At 40.5% G+C, this 26,787-nt stretch overlaps 2 protein-coding genes across 5 annotated transcripts in view; one reads left to right on the forward strand and one right to left on the reverse strand.

Moving 5' to 3' along the window:
- Window positions 1-26,787, forward strand: part of LOC126976967 (protein FAM50 homolog) — a 278,663-nt gene that overhangs the window by 135,366 nt on the left and 116,510 nt on the right. The gene's annotated exons all lie outside the window — the stretch shown is intronic.
- Window positions 1-26,787, reverse strand: part of LOC126976951 (phosphatidylinositol 4-phosphate 3-kinase C2 domain-containing subunit alpha) — a 77,214-nt gene that overhangs the window by 34,666 nt on the left and 15,761 nt on the right. For 3 of the 4 annotated variants that reach the window (XM_050825553.1, XM_050825554.1, XM_050825551.1), the window contains exons 7-19: window positions 23,980-24,070; window positions 23,410-23,553; window positions 22,089-22,177; window positions 21,507-21,744; window positions 19,199-19,368; window positions 17,880-18,087; window positions 16,224-16,428; window positions 13,893-14,096; window positions 12,633-12,751; window positions 10,360-10,529; window positions 8,720-8,886; window positions 6,803-6,936; window positions 4,777-4,865 (exon numbers count right to left, since the gene is read on the reverse strand). In XM_050825553.1, coding sequence (XP_050681510.1) covers window positions 4,777-4,865; window positions 6,803-6,936; window positions 8,720-8,886; window positions 10,360-10,529; window positions 12,633-12,751; window positions 13,893-14,096; window positions 16,224-16,428; window positions 17,880-18,087; window positions 19,199-19,368; window positions 21,507-21,744; window positions 22,089-22,177; window positions 23,410-23,553; window positions 23,980-24,070 — 2,028 coding nt within the window. The remainder of the gene's footprint in view (window positions 1-4,776; window positions 4,866-6,802; window positions 6,937-8,719; window positions 8,887-10,359; window positions 10,530-12,632; window positions 12,752-13,892; window positions 14,097-16,223; window positions 16,429-17,879; window positions 18,088-19,198; window positions 19,369-21,506; window positions 21,745-22,088; window positions 22,178-23,409; window positions 23,554-23,979; window positions 24,071-26,787) is intronic. The other variant, XM_050825552.1, reaches the window with a different exon arrangement.

A 26,787-nucleotide genomic window follows, 5' to 3' on the forward strand; every position in this document is an offset into this window, starting at 1 on the left:
TGAATTATGGGTACCACAACGGCGCCTATTTCTGCCGTGAAGCAGTAATATGTAAGCATTACTGTGTTTCGGTCTAGGTAGTGAAATTACTGGACAAATGAGACTGAACATCTTGTCTCAAGGTGACGAGCACAGTTGTAGTGCCGCTCAGAATTTTTGGGGTTTTTCAAGAATCTTGAGCGGCGCTGCACTGTAATGGGCATGGCGTATCAATTACCATCAGCTGAACATCCTGCTCGTCTCGTCCCTTATTTTCATAAAAAAAAACTATTGTTTTGGTAACCTTACAGTGATACAGTTCAGTTAAATATGAAACATAGTTAATAATATGGCCAAAAGCGGATTACACAATTAAAATTATAATAAATCCGATGTGTTGCATGTCCAGTGCTCCCAAATTAATAATGCGCATACTGATCTTCGCCACTTTTCGGCAACGGTCGTATTTCCCGACCGTGGGGAGACGATATCTATATAGAGTTGTAAAATGCTTATTTTTTGCATAATTTAGTAGAATTATATTACAATAATAATAACAAGAGGGGTGTGTAATAGGAGCTCTATATAATTCCACATAGACTGAACACGTGCAGTCGGCACCAATACTTAAAGACGACTGACTGACCGGCTACCACAGCCGACCGTCCGATTTTTTTTCGTATTGTGAACACATGATTTGACTCCTATTTCTTACTCACAAGGTGCAAAATGCACGTGCATTGTTTAGGGCTCTTACGATTGAATGATTCGGGTGTTTCCGGGAATACGCCCATTAGCGAAGATCTGTATGCGCATTATTAATTTGGGAGCACTGTATATCTGTGTAGTGTGTGTTTATTTTATTCTGTGCATTTTACTTTTTTCAGATTTAAGTGTATATTTCGACAAATGAAATCGATCTAAGTTAGAATAATTATTGTGAAATGCTTATGCAATATGGCATAAAGCTGAGTTTCGAGCACAATTTGTCCTTAAATTTGGTACCTAATTGAAATATTTTTTTATGTCCTGTTCGTTAGGGTGGTACTTGAAATTATATCTTTGCAAGTAGTTCGCTGCAAACTACTATAAATACTAGCTATACAATTTGTTATGTTTTTAAAGTGATAATCCTCACTTCTCGGATTAATACACAAATAAAATTTGAAAACCAACAAAATTTTATGAACGATGCGGGGGCTCGAACCCACGTCCCGGCGTTCCGTGCCGGTGCTCTAACCAACTGAGCTAACCTGAGAGTTGGACAAAGCATAGAATATTTTATAATGATACGACACTGGAACGGTTGACAGAACGCTGTGCGCGCGATATATATATATAAGTGATCACCGCCGCCCACACTCTCCTGCAACACCAGAGGAATCACAAGAGCGTTGCCGGCCTTTAAGGAAGGTGTACGCGCTTTTCTTGAAGGTACCTATGTCGTATCGTCCCGGAAACACCGCACACGGAAGCTCATTCCACAGCTTCGTGGTACGAGGAAGAAAGCTCCTTGAAAACCGCACTGTGGAGGACCGCCACACATCCAGATGGTGGGGATGAAATCCTAACTTGTGGCGTGTCGTGCGAAGGTGGAATTCGGCGGCAGGAATCAGGTTGAACAGCTCTTCGGAACACTCCCCGTGATAGATGCGGTAGAAAACACACAATGAAGCGACGTCTCTACGCAACGCCAAATGATCCAGCCGTTCACAGAGTACTGGGTTCCCGACAATTCGAGCTGCTCTGCGTTGCACGCGGTCAAATCGATCGAGCTGATACTGGGGTGCGCCAGACCAGAGATGACAGCAATACTCCATGTGAGGCCGGACCTGCGCTTTGTAGAGCGCTAGAATGTGGGCCGGCTTGAAGTATTGCCGTGCTCTATTTATGACCCCCAGTTTCTTTGAAGCCAGTTTTGCTTTGCCCTCCAGATGGCCACAGAATTGGCAATTGCTCGAGATTTCGAGACCCAGTATTCCGATACTAGGCGAGGCTTTAAGGGAAGTGTTCTCGAAGAGCGGTGATACGGCAAATGGGGTTTTTTTAGTGGTAAACGCGCAAACTTGAGTCTTCTGGGGGTTAAATTGGACAAGGTTCAACTTCCCCCATTCCGCGACCTTCTCGAGAGAGGACTCGATAGAAGACACAAGTTTCTCCCGGCACTGGTCGACGTTTTCCCGAGAGAGACCTGCATGGCCCGTGTATACGGCATCACCAGTGCTGTCGTCTGCATAGCAATGCATGTTGGCGGTGTCCAACATATCATTGATATGCAGAAGAAACAGCGTAGGAGATAGCACACAGCCTTGGGGAACTCCAGCGTTCACGGGCTTGGGATTCGAGCAATAACCGTCGATAACGACCTGTATGCTGCGCCCAGTGAGGAAGCTGGAGGTCCACTTGCATAAGCTCTCGGGAAGCCCAAATGATGGAAGTTTTGCGAGGAGCGCCTTGTGCCATACACGATCAAAGGCCTTCGCTATATCCAGACCAACTGCCAGGCCTTCCCCCTTGCTTTCAATAGCCGCCGCCCATCTAATAATTAGGTATACCAGAAGATCGCCAGTCGACCGACCATTGCGAAAGCCGTACTGCCGGTCGTTGATCAACTAGTGACCCTCAAGGTATACCAAGAGCTGGCGGTTAATTATGCTCTCCATAATTTTGGAGAGTAGGGAGGTAATCGCAATAGGCCTGTAGTTTGCCGGAACCGAACTGTCTCCTTTTTTTGGGATCGGATGGACAAGGGCTGGCTTCCATGAATCAGGGACTACGCCTTTTGAATAAGAGTGCCGGAATAAACGCGTTAGCACCGGCGTCAACTCAGGGGCACACGTTCTAAGCACGATTGGAGAAATGCCATCCGGCCCGCTCGACTTCCTGACGTCCAACGAAAACAGAGCTCGCCTAACAGTTTTCTGTCGGAACTGTACTTCAGACATGGAGCTCTGACACCGCGGGATGGTCGGCGGTGTTTTTCCGTTGTCGTCAAGAGTCGAGTTGGAGGCAAAAAGAGTGCACAGGAGATCGGCTTTCTCTTTTGCCGTATGGGCCAGGGTGTCATTCCTCATGTGCAACGGCGGCATGGACGGCTGGTTGAAGTTACCAAGAGCAGCTTTCGACAACGACCAGAACTTGCGTGTTCCGGTCGGGTAACTGGAAAGCTGCTCGCCAATTTTGACGACGTGTTTCGATTTCGCACGGGCGATTTGCCGCTTAAAAAATCTGGAGGCACGGTTATATTTCCTCTTCAGAACTTTGCAGTTCGGATCCTTTGAGCCCAGCGCCGCAACCCAAGTTCGATACGCCTGTTTTTTGCAGTCAGATGCTGCTTTAACTGACGCATCGAACCAGGGCTGTGATCTGCCACCGATCGGTACTACAGAGCTTGGTATAAAAATATCCATGCCCTGCAGTATCACATCGGCTACTGCAACGGCGCAGGCACTAGGATCATCCGAAGGGAAACAAACCCTGCCCCAAGGGTAGGATGCAAAAAAGGAACGCATCCTATCCCAATCTGCTGACTTGTAGTGCCAAACGCGGCGGGTCGCTGGTGGTCTGCGACGTTGGCGTCGGATAGGCACTACACTCCTGACCAGGAAATGGTCGGACGTTCCGAGAGGGGCGTCGACAGAGACCTGGTAACCATCGGGATGTGTAGTCAGCAGAAGATCTAATAAGGACGGCATGTGGCTATCCACATCCGGGAGCCGCGTCGGCGACTCAACCAATTGGGACAGACCATACGCCAATGCAAAATTATGCACAGATCGCCCTGCGTAGTCTGTGGTACGTGATCCAAGCCATTCGGCATTGTGCCCGTTGAAATCACCCAAGACTACGATTTCAGCGGAGGGGATCTGAGCAAGCACGTCATCAAATGCCGCTTGAACGCAGCCCATGAGGTGATCCGTTTCTGCGTTACCACTATGGGACCTGTAGACACACGCATAGATGCGGACGCGGTCCTCTAAATCTACGCGGAGCCAGAGAGTAGACAGGCCCCTACCCTCAAAATTTCCGAGACGGCGACAGCAGATATCCTCCCTAACGTACACACATACCCCGGCATGAGGCATGAAATTATGCTCAATTTTGTACCCGGGGTACGTTAAATATGACGTATCGCTAGGTCGAGATATCTGCGTCTCCGTAAGGAAACACAAGGCCGGCTGCGACGTCTCAAGGTGGTGGTGGACGGCGTTTAAGTTGGAGTGAATTCCCCAGATGTTACAAAAGTCCACATTAAGCGTGGAGCGGGGTGCCGTGGTGTTGCTGCCCTGTTTGTCCTGTGACATACACGGTACTGTGCCCTCCCCAGAATACGAAGGGCAGCCCGAGCGCGAATGCTCGGGGAGGGATTCTCTGGCTCTACAAGAGCCGGTACCCTCCTGGGGTAATTTCTCTTTAAATACCAATGCTCTCATAATTTGTTGGTTAATGGCCTCAACCTATGCGAAACATAGCGGCACTAGGCCGCTACTTCACGCCGGTATTCTGTGCGAGTGTGGTAAGTAACCCGGACGAGTCTGGCCCGATTGTGCTGACGTCATGAGACAGCAGCGTGACTCTCCCACTTTCAAAAAGCCCGTAGTCGCCTCTTACGACACCCTTGGACCTGGGACTACCCTATTCTGTTTACGCCCCGGGGCATTACAGGGCAAAACTCGGAACGGAAAGGTTTTCAATCACTGTTCTTAATTAATTTACATTTATTAGTTTGCACACATATTATATAATATGTGTGCAAACCTATATAGGTAAGATGAGATAATTAAGGTATATATATACCTGCGCTGAATTTGGCAGACAGTGCACTAAAAGCCAGAACAGCTTGTGGGCGACTGCTGGTGAAGATAGCGCTCGGGACAATAGCACCTCTGCAAATAAATACATATTATTAAGTAACAAGCTTTCTAAGATATTAATTATACTGGGATAGTGTGTCCTATCCCCCTTATTCATAATGGTCCGCTAATTTTAAACAGCCGCTTAGGAGTGTTTTTTCTCATTCTGACTTAGGTCAATAGAAGAAGACAGAGTGAGAATTAGCAATGCTTTAAGTTAGCAGACTATTATGAATAAGGGGGTATATGTTTACGGAACTTGCAACTTACATAAACAATATAAAGAAATGAAATTCGAAATACATTTATCTGACTTTTAATTGTTTTTAATTTGTGACCACTTTTTATAAATTCCATGTATACATACATAACTGTGGAGTGAATTCCCGAAAATCTTCGTATTATGGATTTTCTTCGACTTATGTAATTTGAGAGCTCAGCAGAGCTTCCTTCCGGTGTAAACCTGAGTTTTTATTTTTATCGATGATCTATTAGCACCACAAAAAATGACTTTATTATATATCTGGTTTTGCAGAATTCAAACAGTTTAGTTAATCTCACTAACTTATGCTAACGGATAATATTTTGAGAAGAAATAAATAATTTCGTTTTTTAATTCAGAAAATTTTGGAGACAGTTTTTGCAATTGGTACACACCGCACCTAATTTTCCATTATCTAGTAGAAGAGATGAGGTATTTGGTCACCACAATATTGGCACACATATATCTGGTAAGATTAGCATAGCGCTGTCGCGTCCCGGTTTGTAATGTTTCCAGGCATTCCACGGTTAAAAGTTGTATGCAGGGGCGTGCATTCCATATATGCCAATAGGCATAGCCTACCTACCATATTTAGAGTCTAATTAATATACCTACACTATATTCCAAGATAATTCAGATAAATTTAGTTCTTTTATTCTATAATCGCACTTCTATTGAACACCCAACCAGTAAGTTTTTCGTTAGGCGATATACTAAATACTCAGAGTAAGCAGTTCCGATAATGCTTACTCATGCCTAGTAGAATACGTTCAATTTCTTTATCAAAATTTATTTGTCAAGGTAATACGACCACAGCAAAAAATATACAATTACTATGTATATCGTTCTTAAATATGACCATCGCAATTTGACATCTTTAACACATCCGGCGTAAGCAAACTTATGACACTTCGACATGGCAACCGAGCTGTCACGGATTAAACCAACGAAAGAAATGATACCTACATTAAGATTTATGAGTTATAATTACTACGTGTCTCGTTCGCTTCGTGTCCGAGTTTCAACCTTATTGGGCTCCCTAGATTAGAGTGTTGACATCGCACATGACGTGATTCATGATTTTGAGATATAAAATATGACATTTTCAGAAATTTAAGGTAACTTTAGTTAAGCAATATTCTCTAGTTGGACTTCAAGTACCTACCGCGCTGGAAAACCAATGCACGCCCCTGGTTATATGTATTGTTGATAGTATTGCGGTACGATGATATGACTCCTCTGACGATAACTCTGAAGGAATCACGCATTGTCCACAAGTTCTGATTCAAATAAGAATAATAGAGATTTGTCAAAACAGGTAACATGTTGTTCTTGCCTTTCTTCTTTTGTACGACGCGTCATGATAAAAAAAAAACAAATGTGTGGTTATATGAAACCACGGTGCAAGTGAAACTTTGTTTCTCAAAATAAAATATTAATATCAGCATTATAACCGAAAGAAAAAAACGAATGCTTTACTTCTTTATAAAAATTTAAATATAATCTGATAAAAAACTTTTGTCAGGTGTGGGGTTCGAATCTAATCCCTCTCGAGGGCTCAAATCAAGCGTCTTAGACCGCGCGGCCAAACTGACTTGAAAGCAGTAGTTGAAATTAATTATACAACTATACCTCTACTACAATCGGCCGCGGAGTATCAGTCTATTGTAATGCGACATGCGATGCGATGTAATAAAAGTTACATTACCAGCCAACGCGCTGCACTCGTACGTCTCGTAACGCAGCGCCTGAGCCAACTGCGGCAGCACACGGATAAGGTCGTCATCTGACATGCCGTTCATCAGCTCCGCGGCGACCTTCCGCACGGCCAGATCCGGGAAACTGGGGAATACAATTGTTATATATATATATATATATATATATATATATATATATATATAAGAGATTTCCACGTATATAGTCACTCATCACGATATCTCTGGAACCATTAAAGCTAAAGACTTGAAATTTGGTAGGAATATTCATTTCACCGAGTAGAGGTCAGCTTAGAACGGATTTTCCAAAATTCCATCCGCAAGAGTTTTTTCTTATGAACAGAACAACGTCTGTCGGGTCAGCTAGTATTATATAAGTGAATTTGCTAGAAACTGTCATAACCTTAATGCTAACACCAGGAACAGATAAAAACTTATAATACTACTACTCGGCTAAGTCGAGTTAGTAATTCTTTTGTGGGGCGAGTATATGTTTTTACAACAAGATCCCAGAAAATGTTCAAAACAAAAGTATTATGTTATTCAAAAGAATTGTTAAAAAACGTTTTTCGGTAAAGGTTACTATAATATAAATGACTTTCTTAATGATACCACAGATTGGGAATGGAGCGATCGCCCTCAGGCTATTAAATAATAAGTTTAATTGTACAATATTCCTTGTAAACATATTTATTCGATGAAAAAAAAGCCCGCTGAGTTTGTTGCACCCATTCTTCTCAGGTCTGAGACATTCGTTTTGGAATGGGTTGTAGTTTTTGACTTTGAAAAAGTGTTGTCACATCCTATTATGAATAAAAATATTTGAATTTGAATTGTACTATTATCGCGGGTTTCCACGGTACCAACCATTTGTCTTAGAATAAACTAGCCAAAAGATGAACTGACAGCTCGATAGTGTCAGACTAAGGAGCTAATGATAAGAGCAGCTGACTTTTTACGACTTGTCAATAAAAAATCGGTTACAGTGACATAATAAATTTGCTTTCCATATCTATCTAGTTATATCTCTATTCCTTACTTACTTTTTTTTAGTATGATTTGGGGATTAAAATGCACTTAACTCCTAGGATCTATTGTGTCGTGAAACGTGTTACTGCGCCGAGATTTAAGTTATGTCCTCGAGAACTATTACTTTTAAACTTACTTCGTAAAAGGAATTATATTTTTAACTAATTCTAGTAGGCTTCATAAGATACATAATAGCTTTAAGTAGATGTATACACTTTTTTAATAAAGTCCCAGCCTTTGTTCAGGCATTATCTGTAAATAAATTTAAATGTTTTATTAAAAAATGGCTCTGTCGTAAATTTTACTACTCAACAGCTGAATATCTAAGTGAGACGACAGCCTGGGACTAGAATATGATTATTTAATAGCAATATCAATGACAGTACAATATTGTATATTTCATAAAAAAAACAAAAAAAGTTCGAGTCCCGCAAAGTTCATCAATTTTGGTTAATAAATTTAATTTTTATAATTAATCCCAGAAGTTGAGTTTAGGTGATAACCACTTTAAAAAAAAAAACAAATTGTGAAGCGCTTTATATTTATGACTAGTTGACCCGACAGACGCTGTTCTGTATATAATAAATAAAATAATGTTTTTATATGAATTTGTCAATAATATATCATAACATCAAAAATTACTTCGTAAAATATGCACCCTGCTGTCGTAATGAAATTGTTTCACAGCAGAACTGTCAAACCGTGCGTCAATAAATTCACTCATAGAAATTATGTATGGACACATCAAAGGAAAAAGAAAATTGTTGTTTTTATTTAATTTAGCAGCATTTTCCTATTTATTCACCTTTTATCTATAAATATAGATAGATATAATAGACTCGTTGTCCATGAATTATGGTATTTGCATGAGATGCACGTACCAGGGAAGCAGAAGATGCATAGCGTTCAAGGGCGACGGCTTCTCCCACAGTCGTAGCAACGCCACGAGCTGAGCGCGGTGCTCGCCGTACCAGTTGGTAGCAGCCAGCAGTACTAGGGGCAGAGCGCCCGGCAGCTCCACTAGGTACTGACGTTTCTCCCACATTATCTATTACACCGGAATCAATAATCACACTTTATTTATTTTAGTTTAACAACATAAAATACTGGTCAAGTGGGAGTCCGATTAGCACATGGCGGGTTCCGCATCAACCTTCATCATCAGTACATGTACGATTTTTCAGAAACAATTATGGCTCAAATTCACCTATCCAACTTATTTCAAAATTATATAACAGCTAATTCCATATTAATAGTAGTATAGATATATTTTAATACATCTGCAGATTTACAAAAATTCACATTTGAACCCTTATAATTTGGATGTATAAACTTATAGTTTTAGTAATAGTAAACATACATATTGTAGTAGTATTACTTAACTTACAATAATAAATGAAGGTAACGCTGTGCATACCTATAAGTTAGATATATAAGTATCAAAAAAAAAAAATTACATTATAAGTAGTCATAATATTGATTGTGTATCTAGTTGGTAAGCCTTATTTAATAAACAAATAAATAAATCCTTTACATACTGTTTTTAAGAAGTTTTATTTGTAAATCACCTATTAAAGGTCGTTAAAAAATGTCTGAGCGGCGTTGTATATACGTATACTTATACAACAATGTCCCACATAATAATCCACTTCATCGTATGTGCCAATTATGTAACGAGTTAAGTGGTAATAAAAATTGTGAAATCGACATATTTAGTCAAAGTTTGTATAATTTTAAAATAACTATTAAGAAGCACTGTAACATATAACTCAAATATTAGTTGTACTCACATAGTTTCAATGGGAATGTAAATAATATAACGCTGTGTACAATAGTTAGATTTATAATTTTATAGTGATATGTATTTTATTTGTAAATATTTTCTATTTCAATTGTTTTACTTTGTAATCGTTTTGTACCTTAGTTAAATTAATTAATAAATACAGATAACAATAAAACATTTATTCAAATTAAAACCTTATTTTGTGGCATTAATGTTCAAAGTCTATTGCATAACACTCAGCCTAATAGACGCGTACGCAGTTTTGCTTCAGACAGTTTTTGAGCGTCATTGTGGGCCTAGTTGTTTACTTTAGAATTCGCCGCCATCTTGATTTACATTATTTATTTGCAGTAAGATTTCAGCTGACTATAGTTTGACGGAGACCTGAGTCGCAGTAATAGGGTTCTCGATGATTACTCTACGGTAAATCTAAGTGATTTATGATTTGATTTATTTTTCATTTCTTTGCGATTATGTTGCTAAGTATTAACCTATTCTCTATTGTTGAATGATCGAATTAACTCGTTTATGTCATGATGTTTGTTAAAAAGTTAAGTGTAATCATTAAAATACCGACTCTTATGTTACATTTCTATTTATCCCTACAATATCCTGTGTTGGAAAGCATTTCTGTTCACTATAACATTTTGTTAAAATACACGTATACAGAAATTGTCTGCGTATTTTTTCTAAATAATTAAAATTAACATCTAGAGGATAAAAATATAATTATTTTACCTCTCGACACTCTGTGGGCATCCTCTGGTAAGCGCCTTGCTCAATGAGGTGCAGTAGCTGTGACTGCGTGTGCCCGTCCAGGGAGTCGAAAGAGGGCAGGTGTGCCCGAGTGAGGGACTTTTCTTCAGGTTCCACCCACTTCACACCCAAGCGGGAGTACGACGGTATTTCTGAAAAAAAAAAACGGTAGAGTGAGTTTCGGTACAACGAATTATGACCACAAAGATGGAATTGCTTGCATTTTTAAAAATCGATAGATACACGATAATCTACAAGCGATCGAGTTTAGTGGTAAATAGTTACACGGATTTTTTGTTTCGATAAAAGTAATACTCTGCTTACGATAACACTACTGTCAACAAAGGCACAAGTAAATGTCAAAGTCAAAGTTGATTTTCGATTGACAAATCTCTTTTTTTTTATGGAATAGGAGGACAAACGAGTGTACGGGTCACCTGGTCCTTAAGTAATCACCGCCGCCCACACTCTCCTGCAACACTATAGGAATCACAAGAGCGTTGCCGGCCTTTAAGGAAGGTGTACGCGCTTTTCTTGAAGTTACCCATGTCGTATCGTCCCGGAAACACCGCACAAGGAAGCTCATTCAACAGCTTCGTGGTACGAGGAAGAAAGCTCCTTGAAAACCGCACTGTGGAGGACCGCCACACATCCAAATGGTGGGGATGATATCGTAACTTGTGGCGTGTCGTGCGAAGGTGAAATTCGGCGGCAGGAATCATGTTGAACAGCTCTTCGGAACACTCCCCGTGATAAATGCGGTAGAAGACACACAATGAAGCGACGTCTATACGCAACGCCAAGTGATCCAGCAGTTCACAGAGAAATGACAACGAGAAACGTGTTAACCCTGAAGTAATCACACGCAGCTATTCCAATATCTTCTTTGGGTGTTCAGCCGTTCACAGAGCGCTAGGTCCCCGACAATTCGAGCTGCTCTGCGTTGCACGCGGTCAAATGGATCGAGCTGATACTGGGGTGCGCCAGACCAGAGATGACAGCAATACTCCATGTGAGACCGGACCTGCACTTTGTAGAGCGCTAGAAAGTGGGCCGGCTTGAAGTATTGCCGTGCTCTATTTATGACGCCCAGTTTCTTCGAAGCCAATTTGGCTTTGCCCTCCAGATGGCCACGGAATTGGCAATCGCTCGAGATTTCGAGACCCAGTATTCCGATACTAGGCGAGGCTTTAAGGGAAGTGTTCTCGAAGAGCGGTGATACGGCAAATGGGGTTTTTTTAGTGGTAAAAGCGCAAACTTGAGTCTTCTGGGGGTTAAATTGAACAAGGTTCAACTTAACCCATTCCGCGACCTTCTTGGGAGAGGACTCAATAGGAGACACAAGTTTCTCCCGGCTCTGGTCGACGTTTTCCCGAGAGAGACCTGCATGGCCCGTGTATACGGCATCACCAGTGCTGTCGTCTGCATAGCAATGCATGTTGGCGGTGTCCAAAATATCATTGATATGCAGAAGAAACAGCGTGGGAGATAGCACACAGCCTTGGGGCACTCCAGCGTTCACGGGCTTGGGATTCGAGCATAAACCGTCGACAACGACCTGTATGCTGCGCCCAGTGAGGAAGCTGGAGGTCCACTTGCATAAGCTCTCGGGAAGCCCAAATGATGGAAGTTTTGCAAGGAGCGCCTTGTGCCATACACGATCAAAGGCCTTCGCGATATCCAGGCTAACTGCCAGGCCTTCCCCCTTGCTTTCAATAGCCGCCGCCCATCTATGTGTTAGGTATACCAGAAGATCGCCAGTCGACCGACCATGGCGAAAGCCGTACTGTCGGTCGTTGATCAACTGGTGACCCTCAAGGTATACCAAGAGCTGGCGGGTAATTATGCTCTTCATGATTTTGGAGAGTAGGGAGGTAATAGCAATAGGCCTGCAGTTTGCCGGATCCTAACTGTCTCCTTTTTTTGGGATCGGATGGACAAGGGCTGACTTCCATGAATCAGGGACAACGCCTTTTGAATAAGAGTGCCGGAATAAACTCTCAAATCTCTTTCAAAGAATTAAACATAAAAGCGTACTTGGAATTTTAAAGATAAATTAATTTACTCATCTTGAATAATAGGTTTAAGCCCGTTATATTATTCAGTATAATATGAAACACTTCTGGGAATAAATATACAAATTTAACTCTCTCGACTCGAACTCTCTCGGGAGTCCGGGAGCTCTGGCTCAGTTGGTAAGATAGTATGATTTTGGTGGTCTACACATAAAAACAAAATGAGCAGTGACAACTGACCTATGTTGAGCAGCGGATAGGGTTCAACGGGTGCGTGTAGGGAGCTAGGCGCGGGGCCCACGCGACGGTCGCAGCTAGCGGGCCACAGGGACACCAGGTAGCTCCCTGATGCTAACATCCTGTGTAAGTTACATAATAATAAAAATAATAGTCTTCATTCAGACGTAAAATACTATTTACAAATTGCAAAATTAAGTTAACGACTCTACTGTGTCCATGACATCGACAACTTCGTCTGTTTGCCCAACATTGGCAAAGACAGGAGGCTTCTCGGTTTGGAGCTTTCCTTGTCCATAGTTTTCCTTCTATCGTCTTTATCTCGTCTACGAGTTTATCTGCCTCGGTTCTTTTTTCTATTTTCAGAATAAACAATTAAATATAAATCAAGCTTATGGAGTAAATAATGTAGTATGTTTTTAAACTTTAATCATCGCGGAACTTTAATGTTAAAGTAAAAATGAAATGTGTAATTATTATGACGGGTACTTACGATATTTTATTTTATTATACAGGGTGGTTTGTTGAGGAGGGCGGTGATGGCCAAGTCGGAAACTACGAGACTTAGAGAAGAGTCGTGAAAGGAGTAATGCCCTTGATTTATAAGAAACCAATAACTGCATATTTAGTTTCTTTTTAAATTTCTTCAACTTTTGACGGAAATCGACACCCTATATTATTGAACCTACGAACTCTGTTGCTGATAAGGATCAAACTTTGCAAAGATTAAGCGAGGTAATTGGGAACTTCGCCTTTTTAAAAATATCCCCAATTTGGTTGACGAATGTCCTACGAGGTCTTCCACGACCGACTTGCCCACATACACCTAGCTTATATTATATTTGATCAAGAATACAGAATATCAAATAGTCCGTCAAATCACTTATAACTTATATGCCTAGCAAAACTCCAAAGGTAAATCAATAAAGGATAATTTATATTTATACAGTTTATTTTTTTCTACTTTTTATGAAACGTATGATATTTAAAACGCATTTAACTTTGAACACGATTCATATATTGGATGCAGCACCTTACAAACTATTTTGATTTGTGTATGACAGCCATTGTAAAATACTGCATTGATTGAAAAGAGTAGCCGTTGAGTTTCTTGAATGTTCTTCTCATGAGCTCTACTTTTTCCTAACATATGGTAGATTCATAGTAATTTTAAAGAAAGACACATAGTGACGGTTCAAAAGCGTTTTAATCATATTTCAATGAAGTTTTTTTGAGTTTAGGCGTTAGCCCAGTTGTGCTCACCCATCATAATCGAACAATTGTATTGCCGTCCAACCGAGCTCCACCTGCACGTACTGAACGTCGCCGTCTGTCCGTCCGTCGTTCTCTTGTTGTGCGTTGTCGTGCTCGTTGTGTATGTCTGTTCGTTGGGACCTTCCGTACAGCGTGACCACAAGACGTGACTCGCGAGGTAAACTGTATATTGGCACGTCTTCAAGATTCAACCTGCGAATAAATAAAGGATATATAGAATAGTGGTACTAACACTGTGAATAGTCAGAATATATTTTTAATTTTAGTTGAGAAGGGAATATTCACGTTATTTGCTATGCAAATAGGATGAAGTAAATTTTTTGGGAATGCTTGACTACAGTTAGTATACACGAACACACTTAAATACACTTGCAAGGGTAATCAGAACACTTTTTTTTCTAATATTACATTTTATAAAAAAAATATAGCTTAAGTAGGTAATCGGGGAGCCACAATACATCCACTCCCGCTCAACACCTTGGGGAGGAGGGGATGGCTGAAAAACAGCGCTGCATGGAAACATAAATCCATGATTCCATGTCAGGTGAAGCTGAGCCTTTTCCTTTTGCCTTTTGTTTCATCGCGTATCCTAATTGTTCATTTTATATTTGTAATGATTTGTATGGCAATAAAGAATTTAATATTATTATTATATACAATTATTAAAACTACAACGAGATAATATTTTAAATATAGCTTATATATTCGAACTGGTTTAGTACCTATATCTCACTTATATACTAATGTTAATTTGTGTAAGGGCCTGTTTCACAATGTGCAAGTAAAGTTATCAATAGGCCAATTGCTACATATCTATCGAATAAAGATATCATTTGCGTTTCACAATTCAATTTAATTCTAGAACTTTTGGCAAATCTAAAGAAACTGAAACGTGTACAGTAAGTGTAAGTCACAGACTAACATTTTGCTTAACAAACGTCAGTAACCCCTGCCTAGTCGACTAGTAGACAGGTGCGATAATACACTGTAACCTCTATGTAGCAATTCGTTATATTATAACGAATTAACCTTAAAGGTTTGCGTCAAAAAGTTCGCATAGTAAATCTCAGAATCTCTCAGAATAATAATAATATTGACACACTTTTTAAACAAATTATCTTGCCCCAAGATAAGCATCTATAGCCTGTGTTATCGGTTACAACACAATGATATATTTAATACAATATACTTACTTAAACATAAATAAATTCATATACACATACATAAATACATTTAAACATCCATATTCATCATATAAATGTTTGCAACTACTCGGATTCGAACCCGGGACCTCTAGCTTAGTAGGTAGGATCGCTAACCACTCGGCGATACAGGTCGTTATGACTCTCAAGTCTTTCTTTCTACAGAATTTTTAAAAATATTAGGGTACCTTTACTCGGGTAGATTCGTACTAAAGTTTCGGCCCACTCGGATAAGAAGACATTTTCTGAGAACCCGTAGTATAATGATACATTTTGCACAACTCTCAAGCATAGTTCTAGATATCCTCGAAAAAATTGTAAAAATCGAAAAGTAATACCGTGCTTTTCGATATTTACAATTCAGGATCGTTAAGTTATATTTCAGTGCGTGTAATGTAAGTACTGGTAACGCCATCTCTTTTGTTTAATGTAATTTAATTAACTGTACAGATGCGATCACACCTCGTTATCCTCCCACTTCCCGCATCTTTCCCTGCATCCTTCGACATGCCTACAGTAATAATCTAAGGGTCACCGCGAATGAAGATCCATTCACTAGTTGCATACACGCATTGTGCCGAACCACTTACTTTAAATACTTAATTATTAAAACAAGTGAACTACAAGTGAATGACAGTGACAGAAGAAAACTTTTGATTAAAACTGTTTCGTCATCATTGTTTGTCACGTCAGTAAAGGTAAGGCATTTCTTTCTAATGATCACCCATCGCAACGAGACGAGCAGGACGTTCAGCTAGTGGCAATTGATACGCCCTACCCATTACAATGCAGTGCCGCTCAGGATTCTTGAAAAAACCAAAAATCCTGAGCGGCACTACAATTGCGCTCGTCACCTTGAGACATAAGATGTTTAGTCTCATTCGCCCAGTAATTTCACTAGCTACGGCGCCCTTCAGACCGAAACACAGTAATATTTACACATTACTGCTTCTCTGCAGAAATAGGCACCGTTGTGGTATACATAATCTAGCTTCCTGTGCCCGTTGTGCAGGCGAATGACCAGCCTCCTTCTATATACAGTCTACTAAATTCATATATTAAAATAACTGCCCTTTCGCAAATTCGTGAAGTTAATATATGTTTATCCTCCACGTACCAAGTATCAAATATGATCCTGGGATAGAAGCCCGAGCCGTCGACAGCGGACACGTTGGTGAGATGCAGCGTGTTGAGAGGTCTGGTGCCGTGGTACACCTGCACGTGACACAGGTACTCCTCGTGCGTCCAACACAGCGGCAGGCTGTGCACTGCCTCGATGCAGAACAGCAGCGTCTCTGACACCGTGTTGGCTGGGATCGCTTCTGTCCACATTCAATATTATCAAAGAGGATGTTAATACTACCAAAGAATATATTATAGTACAAGTACAGAAGTATCACTCTGCAGAATCATTTAAACAAATAGGGACCCCTTGCAGCCATACAATAAGGTGTAATTCAGATAGCACAGCGCTATTAACCTACATTTTTATTTATCTAGAAATTGCCTCTCTTTCTCTCTTGACGAGAATAGGCTTGTCTTCTTTACCCAAAACTGTACCTACCTAGTATAAGGTCATCTTTGAAAAATTGCTTAGTTTTTTCTATAAATAGGTATGTAATCAAAATTTTAAAACAATATTCTTGTTGACAAACCTACATTAGTTGCAGATAGTAATGTATGCGTTGGAAGACCACGACATAGGAGTACCTACTTAGCGTAGGAAATAGCTATTTTTTTAAATGAAAATAAGAGACGAAACGAGCAGGACGTTCAGCTAATGGTAATTGATACGCCTTGCCCATTACAATGCAGTTCCGCTCAAGATTATTGAAAAACCCAAAAATTCTGAGCGGCACTACAACTGTGCTCGTCACCTTGAGACATAAGATATCAAGTCTCATTTGCCCAGTAAGTAGTATGGGTACCACACCCATAATTTAGCCGGCATCCAGAGCAAAGAAGCCTCCTACTGGTAAATCTATCATGAATTGTAATTTCATACAAATAATAATCACTATAAATTTGATTGTTGCAGGGTATTTAGGAAGTTTAAAAAATTTAAATATCAAACGCAATGACCCTTAACATGTTTTTATGTTTCTCCATTTTTAAAAGATGGTCGGACCGATGAAATAGGTAAACAAAACTCGCGCGTGCGTTACTGCTCGCTCTTGAGTCCCTAATGGTTGGCCTACTGTGTAGGGACCGCCGCACGTACTAACGATTTCGATACCTACACGGGGAGTAAGACAAGCATGATACTACGTAATAAGAGGCGAGACTGACTAAGTAACAATTGAAATTTAGTTTAGTATGAAACAAATATGCAAAAGTGTTAGATAAAATTTTTATCACTGGTTTATAGCACGAACTGTTATTATTATTTTATTAGTCAGTTAGTTGAGACTCACGTATTATTATTAGCGCCAATAATGATTGATCTTTAAAATGGAAAATGCTGAAACTGCAAACGAGACGAGCGCCGGTAGTAATTGTAGTGCCGCTCAGAATTTTCGGATTTTTCAAGAATCCCGAGCGGCAATGCATTGTAATGGGCAGGGCGGATCAATTACCATCAGCTGAAAGTTTTGCTCGTCTCGTCCCTTATTATCATAAAAACAAATGGGATGCTATGATTTCCGTTGCGCCATTACCCGAAGGACGTCCACAAAGAACAGCAATTTTTTTTTTCGTACATATTTGTCATATACTACAAACATTTATGGGTGAAAAAGTGTTAAAATGCATGCAGCTCGTTGTGTATACTCACTGTCCATATCATAGACAACAGCGGGTGAGTCCGGAAGTCGGAAGTCCAAGAGTTTTGTCCTGGTGTAGAGCGAGAGAAGGCCGCGTACAGCGTCTCGCACGCGGCCGCACTGCTGCACCAGCGCTTCTCGCACGTTGGCCGCCCGCACCGACACCGCACAGTACGGGCCCGACTCTGATTGGATCTCGGGCCGAATAGCACCTGTCACCTGAATTAAAAAAAAATATAATAAGCCGAAACAATATTTCAACGAAATTATATTTTAATGGAAATTTCAAGAAAGTAGCTGCTTTTTAATGGTTTCCATAGCAGAAGGTGTGTTATATCATATGTGTATGTTTGTTGCATCATTTTACATATTATATTGTAATTGAAATCAATTGTAAAACGATGAAAATGTAAATCTTGATTCAAAAGAGTCGCAATGAGATTCTTGCTACTTCTTCTTATTACTTCAACCCTTTACGAAGTAGAGGTAGAATTCAATAAGAAAAAAAAATTTTTTTTTTGACACTCATAAGTGTCATTTCCGTGACCTACATGAATAAAGTGATTTAGATTTGATTTGAAGGCTTCACAATAAATACATAATGAGTGCTACAAGTGTATTTTCTTGAAAATCTGACCGTAGCAACAAACATTCTTCAGGGTATGCAAGGGGTTCATGTCATAGGTAACATCAAAGAAAGTCAATTTGGAGAAAGTTGAAAACCCATTTCATATCGATGTTAAGTTTTCACGGATTGTATGTGGAAGACATATTTTATGGTACAGCTGGACTAAACTGGACACCTGATGTTAATTGGTCACTGCCATCCAGGATGGATGGCAGTGACCAGTGGCTCTAAAAGAACAACAGACAAATTGCAGGAGCATTGCCGGCTTTTTAGATGGACGTACAAGTTTTATTAAAAAGGTATCCAGGTCGCGGTCGCTAGATATGGGTCTGATGAGTAAGCTCATGGTAGCTCAATGGAGAGGGGTATGCTCGGAGTTTCCCTGCGAAATCGAATGAGGAGATCCGTAGGAGATTAAAGTCATCCACATAGCACAAGTGATTGCGAAACAGAAGTGGTGGTGGACAGGGCACATAGTTCGACGAACAGATGAATGGAGACCACGTACCGGCAGATGCAGTGTTGGTAGGCCCCCATAACATGGATTGGATCTGGTCAAAATCGCCGGAATACGGACGTCTTTCGGCTGATATGATGATTCATGTCTTTGGAAAGCTTATTCAACAGTTTTTTTGTATGTGGAAGGAAGTTGCTTTGGGACCGCTCTGTATTGAAGCCTTCACATCTAGAAGTGGTACCAACCTGGGCCACGCAGGCCTGTGCGAACGCATTGAGCGTGTGAGTGATATGCAGTGTCTCGACGCGAGCGAGTGCGCAGATCGCCTTCACCGCCTGGAACACGCCCGAAGACGAACAGCTGCCTTCCGCGCCGACTATACCTACGGCGCGAGACAACTCGCCCTCAAGCGTCTCTGTAATTTATTTCAATTATTCTTAATGCTAACCGATTAAACGAGAAATATAATTAAGATTCAAGGTTAAATTATTTAAATCGGTCAAAAAAACCCACTATTTCTCAACGCGTTAAGGAACACATCAGCGCAGTCAAAAATAACGATCCTTAAATATCTGCAATAGCCGAACACATTGCTTAAAGCCGGTATCGACCATTGGATCGAGCTGCATAACCCACGAGTGATTTCTGCTGAACGACAATACATCCCACGGCTTGTTAGAGAAGCAATAGAAATTAAAAATCAGCCTAACAATTTTAATAGGGAGGATGGTTACAAAAATATCCGAAAGTATGGACCGCGTCGTCAGTAGTGTGTGTCGTGAATTAGGGAATCAAAGACCAAAACTAGACGCCAAGTGGACAGATTGATGTATTATTAGTGTCAAGTGTCAATGTGTCAATTGTTTCTCGCCGCCTCCGCATTCACGATTCATGCAATTGGATCTAAATATCGGCATCAAATTAATAAAATATGTATCTTACAATGTTAAATTATTTAAACTTTTGTGAGACATTATTAACTTTATTTATTTAAAACCGCTTTACTCACGGTATATCAATGTAGGCACCGGCTAGTTTTGGACCATTCGGAGGTTCTTCATCAGGATGAGGTGTAGTGGGTTCGCGATAACGTCCCGTCTCATACTGCGGATCTGCGCTCGTAGTGCGCGGCTTGAAAGGGCGCGGCTTCCGAAACTAGTCGCTGCCTACACCGACAAACCTCGAGTAAGGCCGTTTTAAATAAATAAACTTTTAAGGTAAGGTAATTTGAAAAAACAAAAAAAAGATATTTTTGGCTTATGTTTTTTAAATAAGGGCGAAATTCAAAAAACACAGACTTATAAATTATAAAAATAATATCTTATGGATGATGAGGACAAACCAGCGTAAGAACATACGGGTCACCTGATATGGGCAACTCTTCCCATACTCCAGTAGCACCAGAAGAATCACAAGAGCGTTGCCGATCTTATAAAGGGTCGAATAAACGTTGGTACATATGCATTCGAAAACCGAAAACTCATTAGTACGTGGCGGGCGAGGAAACAAACCGGGCATCCGTGGTGGGAGAGACAACGGTTCTATCTATTGTGCAACCGACGCGACATTTTAAATTGAAGCATATAATATATACTTAATACTTATTAGAGACACACTGCAGCATATCGTGATTAATCATTTTATAGTTATTTATACAACTGTTGTGTAATAAGGGATATTAAAACACTCACACATGTGGATTTATCACATGAGTGTTATAATACCTAATCATCAACAGTTGCATACAAGACTTTATCTACACCCAGAATATGAATCCTCTAAAAGATTCTGGAACATTTAGCTTACTGCTAACATTAAAACACCAGTCCTAGTAGTAACCTAATATCATTCATTACTGATTATATACAAATAAACTAAGTATTAATGAAACAATTATTTATTTTAGTAGTTATTTACATTTAGTATGGTGCAATTATTAAAATTCACTCGTGTATAATGTTCTTTTGCAGCGTTTAAAATGAATCGCTCATTTTTTGTAAACAAAACAATAAAAATATCGAAGAAAAATGGCGGGGATTCGAATAGCCTACTTTTTTTTTACGGCTCGCGACGTTCTGGTAGTGTGGAACGCGCGTTAACGAAAATGTTCTTTTTTTGAAATTCATACAGATACAGCGCATCGAGCAATAAGAATGTGGCTGTCTGTTGAAACTCTTTGCGCATGAAGGGATAAAAAAAAACAAAGGAGTGTTGTTATGAAATTCAGTACAACATTACATCACTCTTTTGGATGATGTAATGGTTGTTTTAATGTTGGCAATAAGCTAACTGTTTCAGAATCTTTAATGGAGGATTTAAAGCATGGGTGTAGATAAACAATTAAACCGAATTAGGGAATTGTTCTTAATTTTTAACTGTCTAATTAATATCAAAATTTCAAAAATATTTTAATATCCTATCAAAGGTAAAAATGTTGCCATACCGTTACGGAATTAATTGGAAATAAAAAAAAAATCTGAACTTATTTGGCTATTTAAAAACATTACTAAAATCTATTTATTTTCTTTGTTTTAACACTAATTTTATACCCACCTAGCAATATCGAAAGATTATCAAACGTCAGCGATTGTGTTACTCCATGAGATGGCAACAGGTCGTCTAATGTGAGATGCGAATCTCGAGCGTCGTCTCGTTCACTCCTCGCGAGCGACGTATCTTTCCTCTCGCTCAGAGACAATCTTACATCTTTTTCTAATCGAACACATTCTCTTATGTAGTCGTATTCGCTTAACGAGCTGCCAGGCGTTAAATATTCTTTGGCTCCCCATACCTAGAATAAGTTATCATAATTATAATTTAAATAATAATTACTATTTCTCTTTTCTGTAACAGAATTTATTTTACATAAATTATGTATAATTTTATCCTTTAAAAATACACAATTTCAGTACACATGATACGGTTCGAGAACTCTGTAACTGTATATAATCAAATTAACTACTTTTTAAAGATGTAAAGTGTTGTAAATTAACTAAGTTTTAACATTAATAATATCCATTTTTTTTTATTCCGACCGTTGCTGTTTCACCAACACCGCGAGTGTTGGTGATACTTTTTTTATATTTAATAAGTATCGACGAAAACACTAGTGCGTACTTAAATGTGTGTTCTTACCCTTAGCATATATTCAGACATATCTTCTCTTATATCCTCGTCGAGAGAACACACCACTGTCAGTATAACATGTTCTACGGTTGACTCAACTGAAAAAGAGAATAAAACGACAGAGTAAACTATTACTATACTGAACTAATTAACTATAATTAATAAATGTTAAGAATGCTTTCCCGAGAAGGTACGGGTATAAAAAATCAAGCATATTATGTTGAGAAGATGCAGAGAGATCTGTATGCAATGCCAAAGAATTAAGCCGGTATGACTAGATCGTCGATGATTGGAGCCGCTCTTCGTTGAATGCGGTCATATGGAAGAAGCTGGTACTCGGAAGCGCCCGCCCAGAGGTGAGAACAGTAGTACTCTATGTGAGGCCTTCCGAATTTGCGCCTTATATCTCTAATTGAGTTGAGAATTGACTTTATAAACGCAAAAACCTGTGCCTTCTTAGGGCTGTATGTAACTAAATTTTCCAGCCAATTTCTGACACTTTGCATAGTCGCGGTCTAAATTGCAGACACAAATTAGTTTCGGTTCTCGTCCTCCAATATTTCAAAACACTGTAAAAATTTCACAATTTTTACACAGCCTTTAAATATCAACTTCAATAATAGCAGCATGTTCGGTTCGATCTGTGTCTAGTCTGTACATGAGTTAACTTAGGCAACGATGATCAACTTCAATATGTAGTTTTTCACCTCACGCGTACTCATCATAAAAAACACTCTTATTTTTTACACGAGCCAAAAGAGGTATAACTTTAAAAATAGTAAGACTACCTAACAGAATGACCGTAGTTTACCGAAAACGGAATGATCTGTTAAAAATCTCTAAAATGCTGTTTAAGATGCTATAAAATTAAGATGGACTATATAATAGGTAGACAATGGAATAATTGACAACAAAAGAATATGTAAGTGAATATCCTTTTTTATATAAGAGGGGGCAAACGGGCATGAGGCTCAACGGAAGTGGTCAGGCAACCGCCTATGGACATCCGTTCCAACAGTGGTCAAGAGATGCGTTGCCGGCCTTTAAGATGGGTATGCTCTTTCCTTGAGGGTCCCTAAGCCGCATCGGATCGGGAAAACAGCAGCCGGTAATTGAAAGAAATTTCTTGAAAAACGCGCGATTGTGGAATACCAGATGTCAACGTGATGCGGGCGGTATTTTGCATTTTGAAGTAATGTCCGGTGGTGGAATTCGGCCGCTGGAATTAACCCGAACAGCTGGTCTGTAGTATGATGGTCATTAACATTTTGGTCTAAATTGTTTCAATGTGGAACATAACAAAAATTAAAACTCAGAAGAAGTCACTCACCATCTGAGGTGAACGTGATGGGTTCGTCGGTGTGCGAATTGTGCACCAATATCTTGATGCTGGTATTGGGAGGGTACTTGCCACCAGAGCGTGCCGCGACCACGTGTCCGCGGTTGCTCACCTCGTCGCTATACACGAACCTTTCTATAACACACCATAATATATTCAGCATAAATTGTTTTTCTAGTATGATTTTTTCCTAAACTGAATAGTTTGCGCAAGAGACACTTCCAAAGAGGTAAAATGTGTCCCCCCCCCCTGTAACTTCTAAAATAAGAGAATGATAGATCTAAAAAAAATATATGATGTACATTACCATGCAAACTTCCACCGAAAATTGGTTAAAACGATATCTAGTAGGTAGTTCTTTAATACGTATAAATGATGAGAGCTCATTTGCACTGCATGATTTTGAGTAAAGACTTTTGCTTTTCCATTTAAATAATTTAATATCATTTTCCTTTCTATATAACTTTTATATTATATTATTACGTGCTGCTACGGAACCCTTCATGGGCGATGCCGACTCGCACTTGGCCGCTTTTTTACTATTTACAAACGATCACTTACTTCTAACATCAAGCACCATCTTCAAGAAAGCCTTATGTTCACTGTCGTAGTTTCTGGTATGTACTTTCACTATACAATCGTAGAGTTTATTCTGAAACCAAAATATATAATACATTATTTATATATATTATAATGATAGAAAGAAAGAAGAAAAAAAAATGTTTATTGACGTCATTACATACATTCTGATAATAGTTCTTAAAGTTATACTATTCTAATTATGATGTAATGACGCCAATGGGCCCCCAACTCAGCATAGTTTTGGTTTCGAAAGAATCCACAACGCTGGTCTTCCGTGTAATATAATAATATATATATAGTATATAATAACACCCTTTTATACAAATCTTCTCAAACTAGGCATAGCCTGTACTATGGATACAAGACATCGTTATATTTAATACGATATACTTACTAAAACATACATAAATAGTTATAAACATCCATGACTCGGAAACAAACATCCATATTCATCATATAAATGTTTGCATCTACCGGGATTCGAACCCGGGACCTATAGCTCAGTAGGCGGGATCACAAACCACTGGGCTATATGGGTTCTCTCTTTTATCAAGTGAAATATAATACAAATTATACTGATTTTAAACATTTGACGTTCATTATCTCCATAAAGCTCATAAAGAATTGATGCAATGTTGATTTGCCTCTAACGTTGTTATTTTATACGTGGAAAAGTGTATTGTAAATACCTACATTCAATAAGTTTTTTTTTTTTTTTTTTTTTTTTTTATGGAATAGGAGGACAAACGAGCGTACGGGTCACCTGGTGTTAAGTGATCACCGCCGCCCACACTCTCCTGCAACACCAGAGGAATCACAAGAGCGTTGCCGGCCTTTAAGGAAGGTGTACGCGCTTTTCTTGAAGATACCCATGTCGTATCGTCCCGGAAACACCGCTCAAAGAAGCTCATTCCACAGCTTCGTGGTACGAGGAAGAAAGCTCCTTGAAAACCGCACTGTGGAGGACCGCCACACATCCAGATGGTGGGGATGATATCGTAACTTGTGGCGTGTCGTGCGAAGGTGAAATTCGGCGGCAGGAATCAGGTTGAACAGCTCTTCGGAACACTCCCCGTGATAAATGCGGTAGAAGACACACAATGAAGCGACGTCTCTACGCAACGCCAAGTGATCCAGCCGTTCACAGAGTACTGGGTCCCCGACAATTCGAGCTGCTCTGCGTTGCACGCGGTCAAATGGATCGAGCTGATACTGGGGTGCGCCAGACCAGAGATGACAGCAATACTCCATGTGAGGCCGGACCTGCGCTTTGTAGAGCGCTAGAATGTGGGCCGGCTTGAAGTATTGCCGTGCTCTATTTATGACGCCCAGTTTCTTTGAAGCCAGTTTGGCTTTGCCCTCCAGATGGCCACGGAATTGGCAATTGCTCGAGATTTCGAGACCCAGTATTCCGATACTAGGCGAGGCTTTAAGGGAAGTGTTCTCGAAGAGCGGTGATACGGCAAATGGGGTTTTTTTAGTGGTAAACGCGCAAACTTGAGTCTTCTGGGGGTTAAATTGGACAAGGTTCAACTTACCCCATTCCGCGACCTTCTTGGGAGAGGACTCAATAGAAGACACAAGTTTCTCCAGGCACTGGTCGACGTTTTCCCGAGAGAGACCTGCATGGCCCGTGTATACGGCATCACCAGTGCTGTCGTCTGCATAGCAATGCATGTTGGCGGTGTCCAACATATCATTGATATGCAGAAGAAACAGCGTGGGAGATAGCACACAGCCTTGGGGCACTCCAGCGTTCACGGGCTTGGGATTCGAGCAATAACCGTCGATAACGACCTGTATGCTGCGCCCAGTGAGGAAGCTGGAGGTCCACTTGCATAAGCTCTCGGGAAGCCCAAATGATGGAAGTTTTGCGAGGAGCGCCTTGTGCCATACACGATCAAAGGCCTTCGCTATATCCAGACCAACTGCCAGGCCTTCCCCCTTGCTTTCAATAGCCGCCGCCCATCTGTGTGTTAGGTATACCAGAAGATCGCCAGTCGACCGACCATGGCGAAAGCCGTACTGCCGGTCGTTGATCAACTGGTGACCCTCAAGGTATACCAAGAGCTGGCGGTTAATTATGCTCTCCATAATTTTGGAGAGTAGGGAGGTAATAGCAATAGGCCTGTAGTTTGCCGGATCCGAACTGTCTCCTTTTTTTGGGATCGGATGGACAAGGGCTGACTTCCATGAATCAGGGACTACGCCTTTTGAATAAGAGTGCCGGAATAAACGCGTTAGCACCGGCGTCAACTCAGGGGCACACGTTCTAAGCACGATTGGAGAAATGCCATCCGGCCCGCTCGACTTCCTGACGTCCAACGAAAACAGAGCTCGCCTAACAGTTTTCTGTCGGAACTGTACTTCGGGCATGGAGCTCTGACACCGCGGGATGGTCGGCGGTGTTTTTCGGTTGTCGTCAAGAGTCGAGTTGGAGGAAAAAGAGTGCACAGGAGATCGGCTTTCTCTTTTGCCGTATGGGCCAGGGTGTCATTCCTCATGTGCAACGGCGGCATGGACGGCTGGTTGAAGTTACCAAGAGCAGCTTTCGACAACGACCAGAACTTGCGTGTTCCGGTCGGGTAACTGGAAAGCTGCTCGCCAATTTTGACGACGTGCTTCGATTTCGCACGGGCGATTTGCCGCTTAAAAAATCTGGAGGCACGGTTATATTTCCTCTTCAGAACTTTGCAGTTCGGATCCTTTGAGCCCAGCGCCGCAACCCAAGTTCGATACGCCTGTTTTTTGCAGTCAGATGCTGCTTTAACCGACGCATCGAACCAG

Source organism: Leptidea sinapis, chromosome 43 (genome assembly GCF_905404315.1).
Source record: "Leptidea sinapis chromosome 43, ilLepSina1.1, whole genome shotgun sequence".
Taxonomy (NCBI): Eukaryota; Metazoa; Arthropoda; class Insecta; order Lepidoptera; family Pieridae; genus Leptidea; species Leptidea sinapis.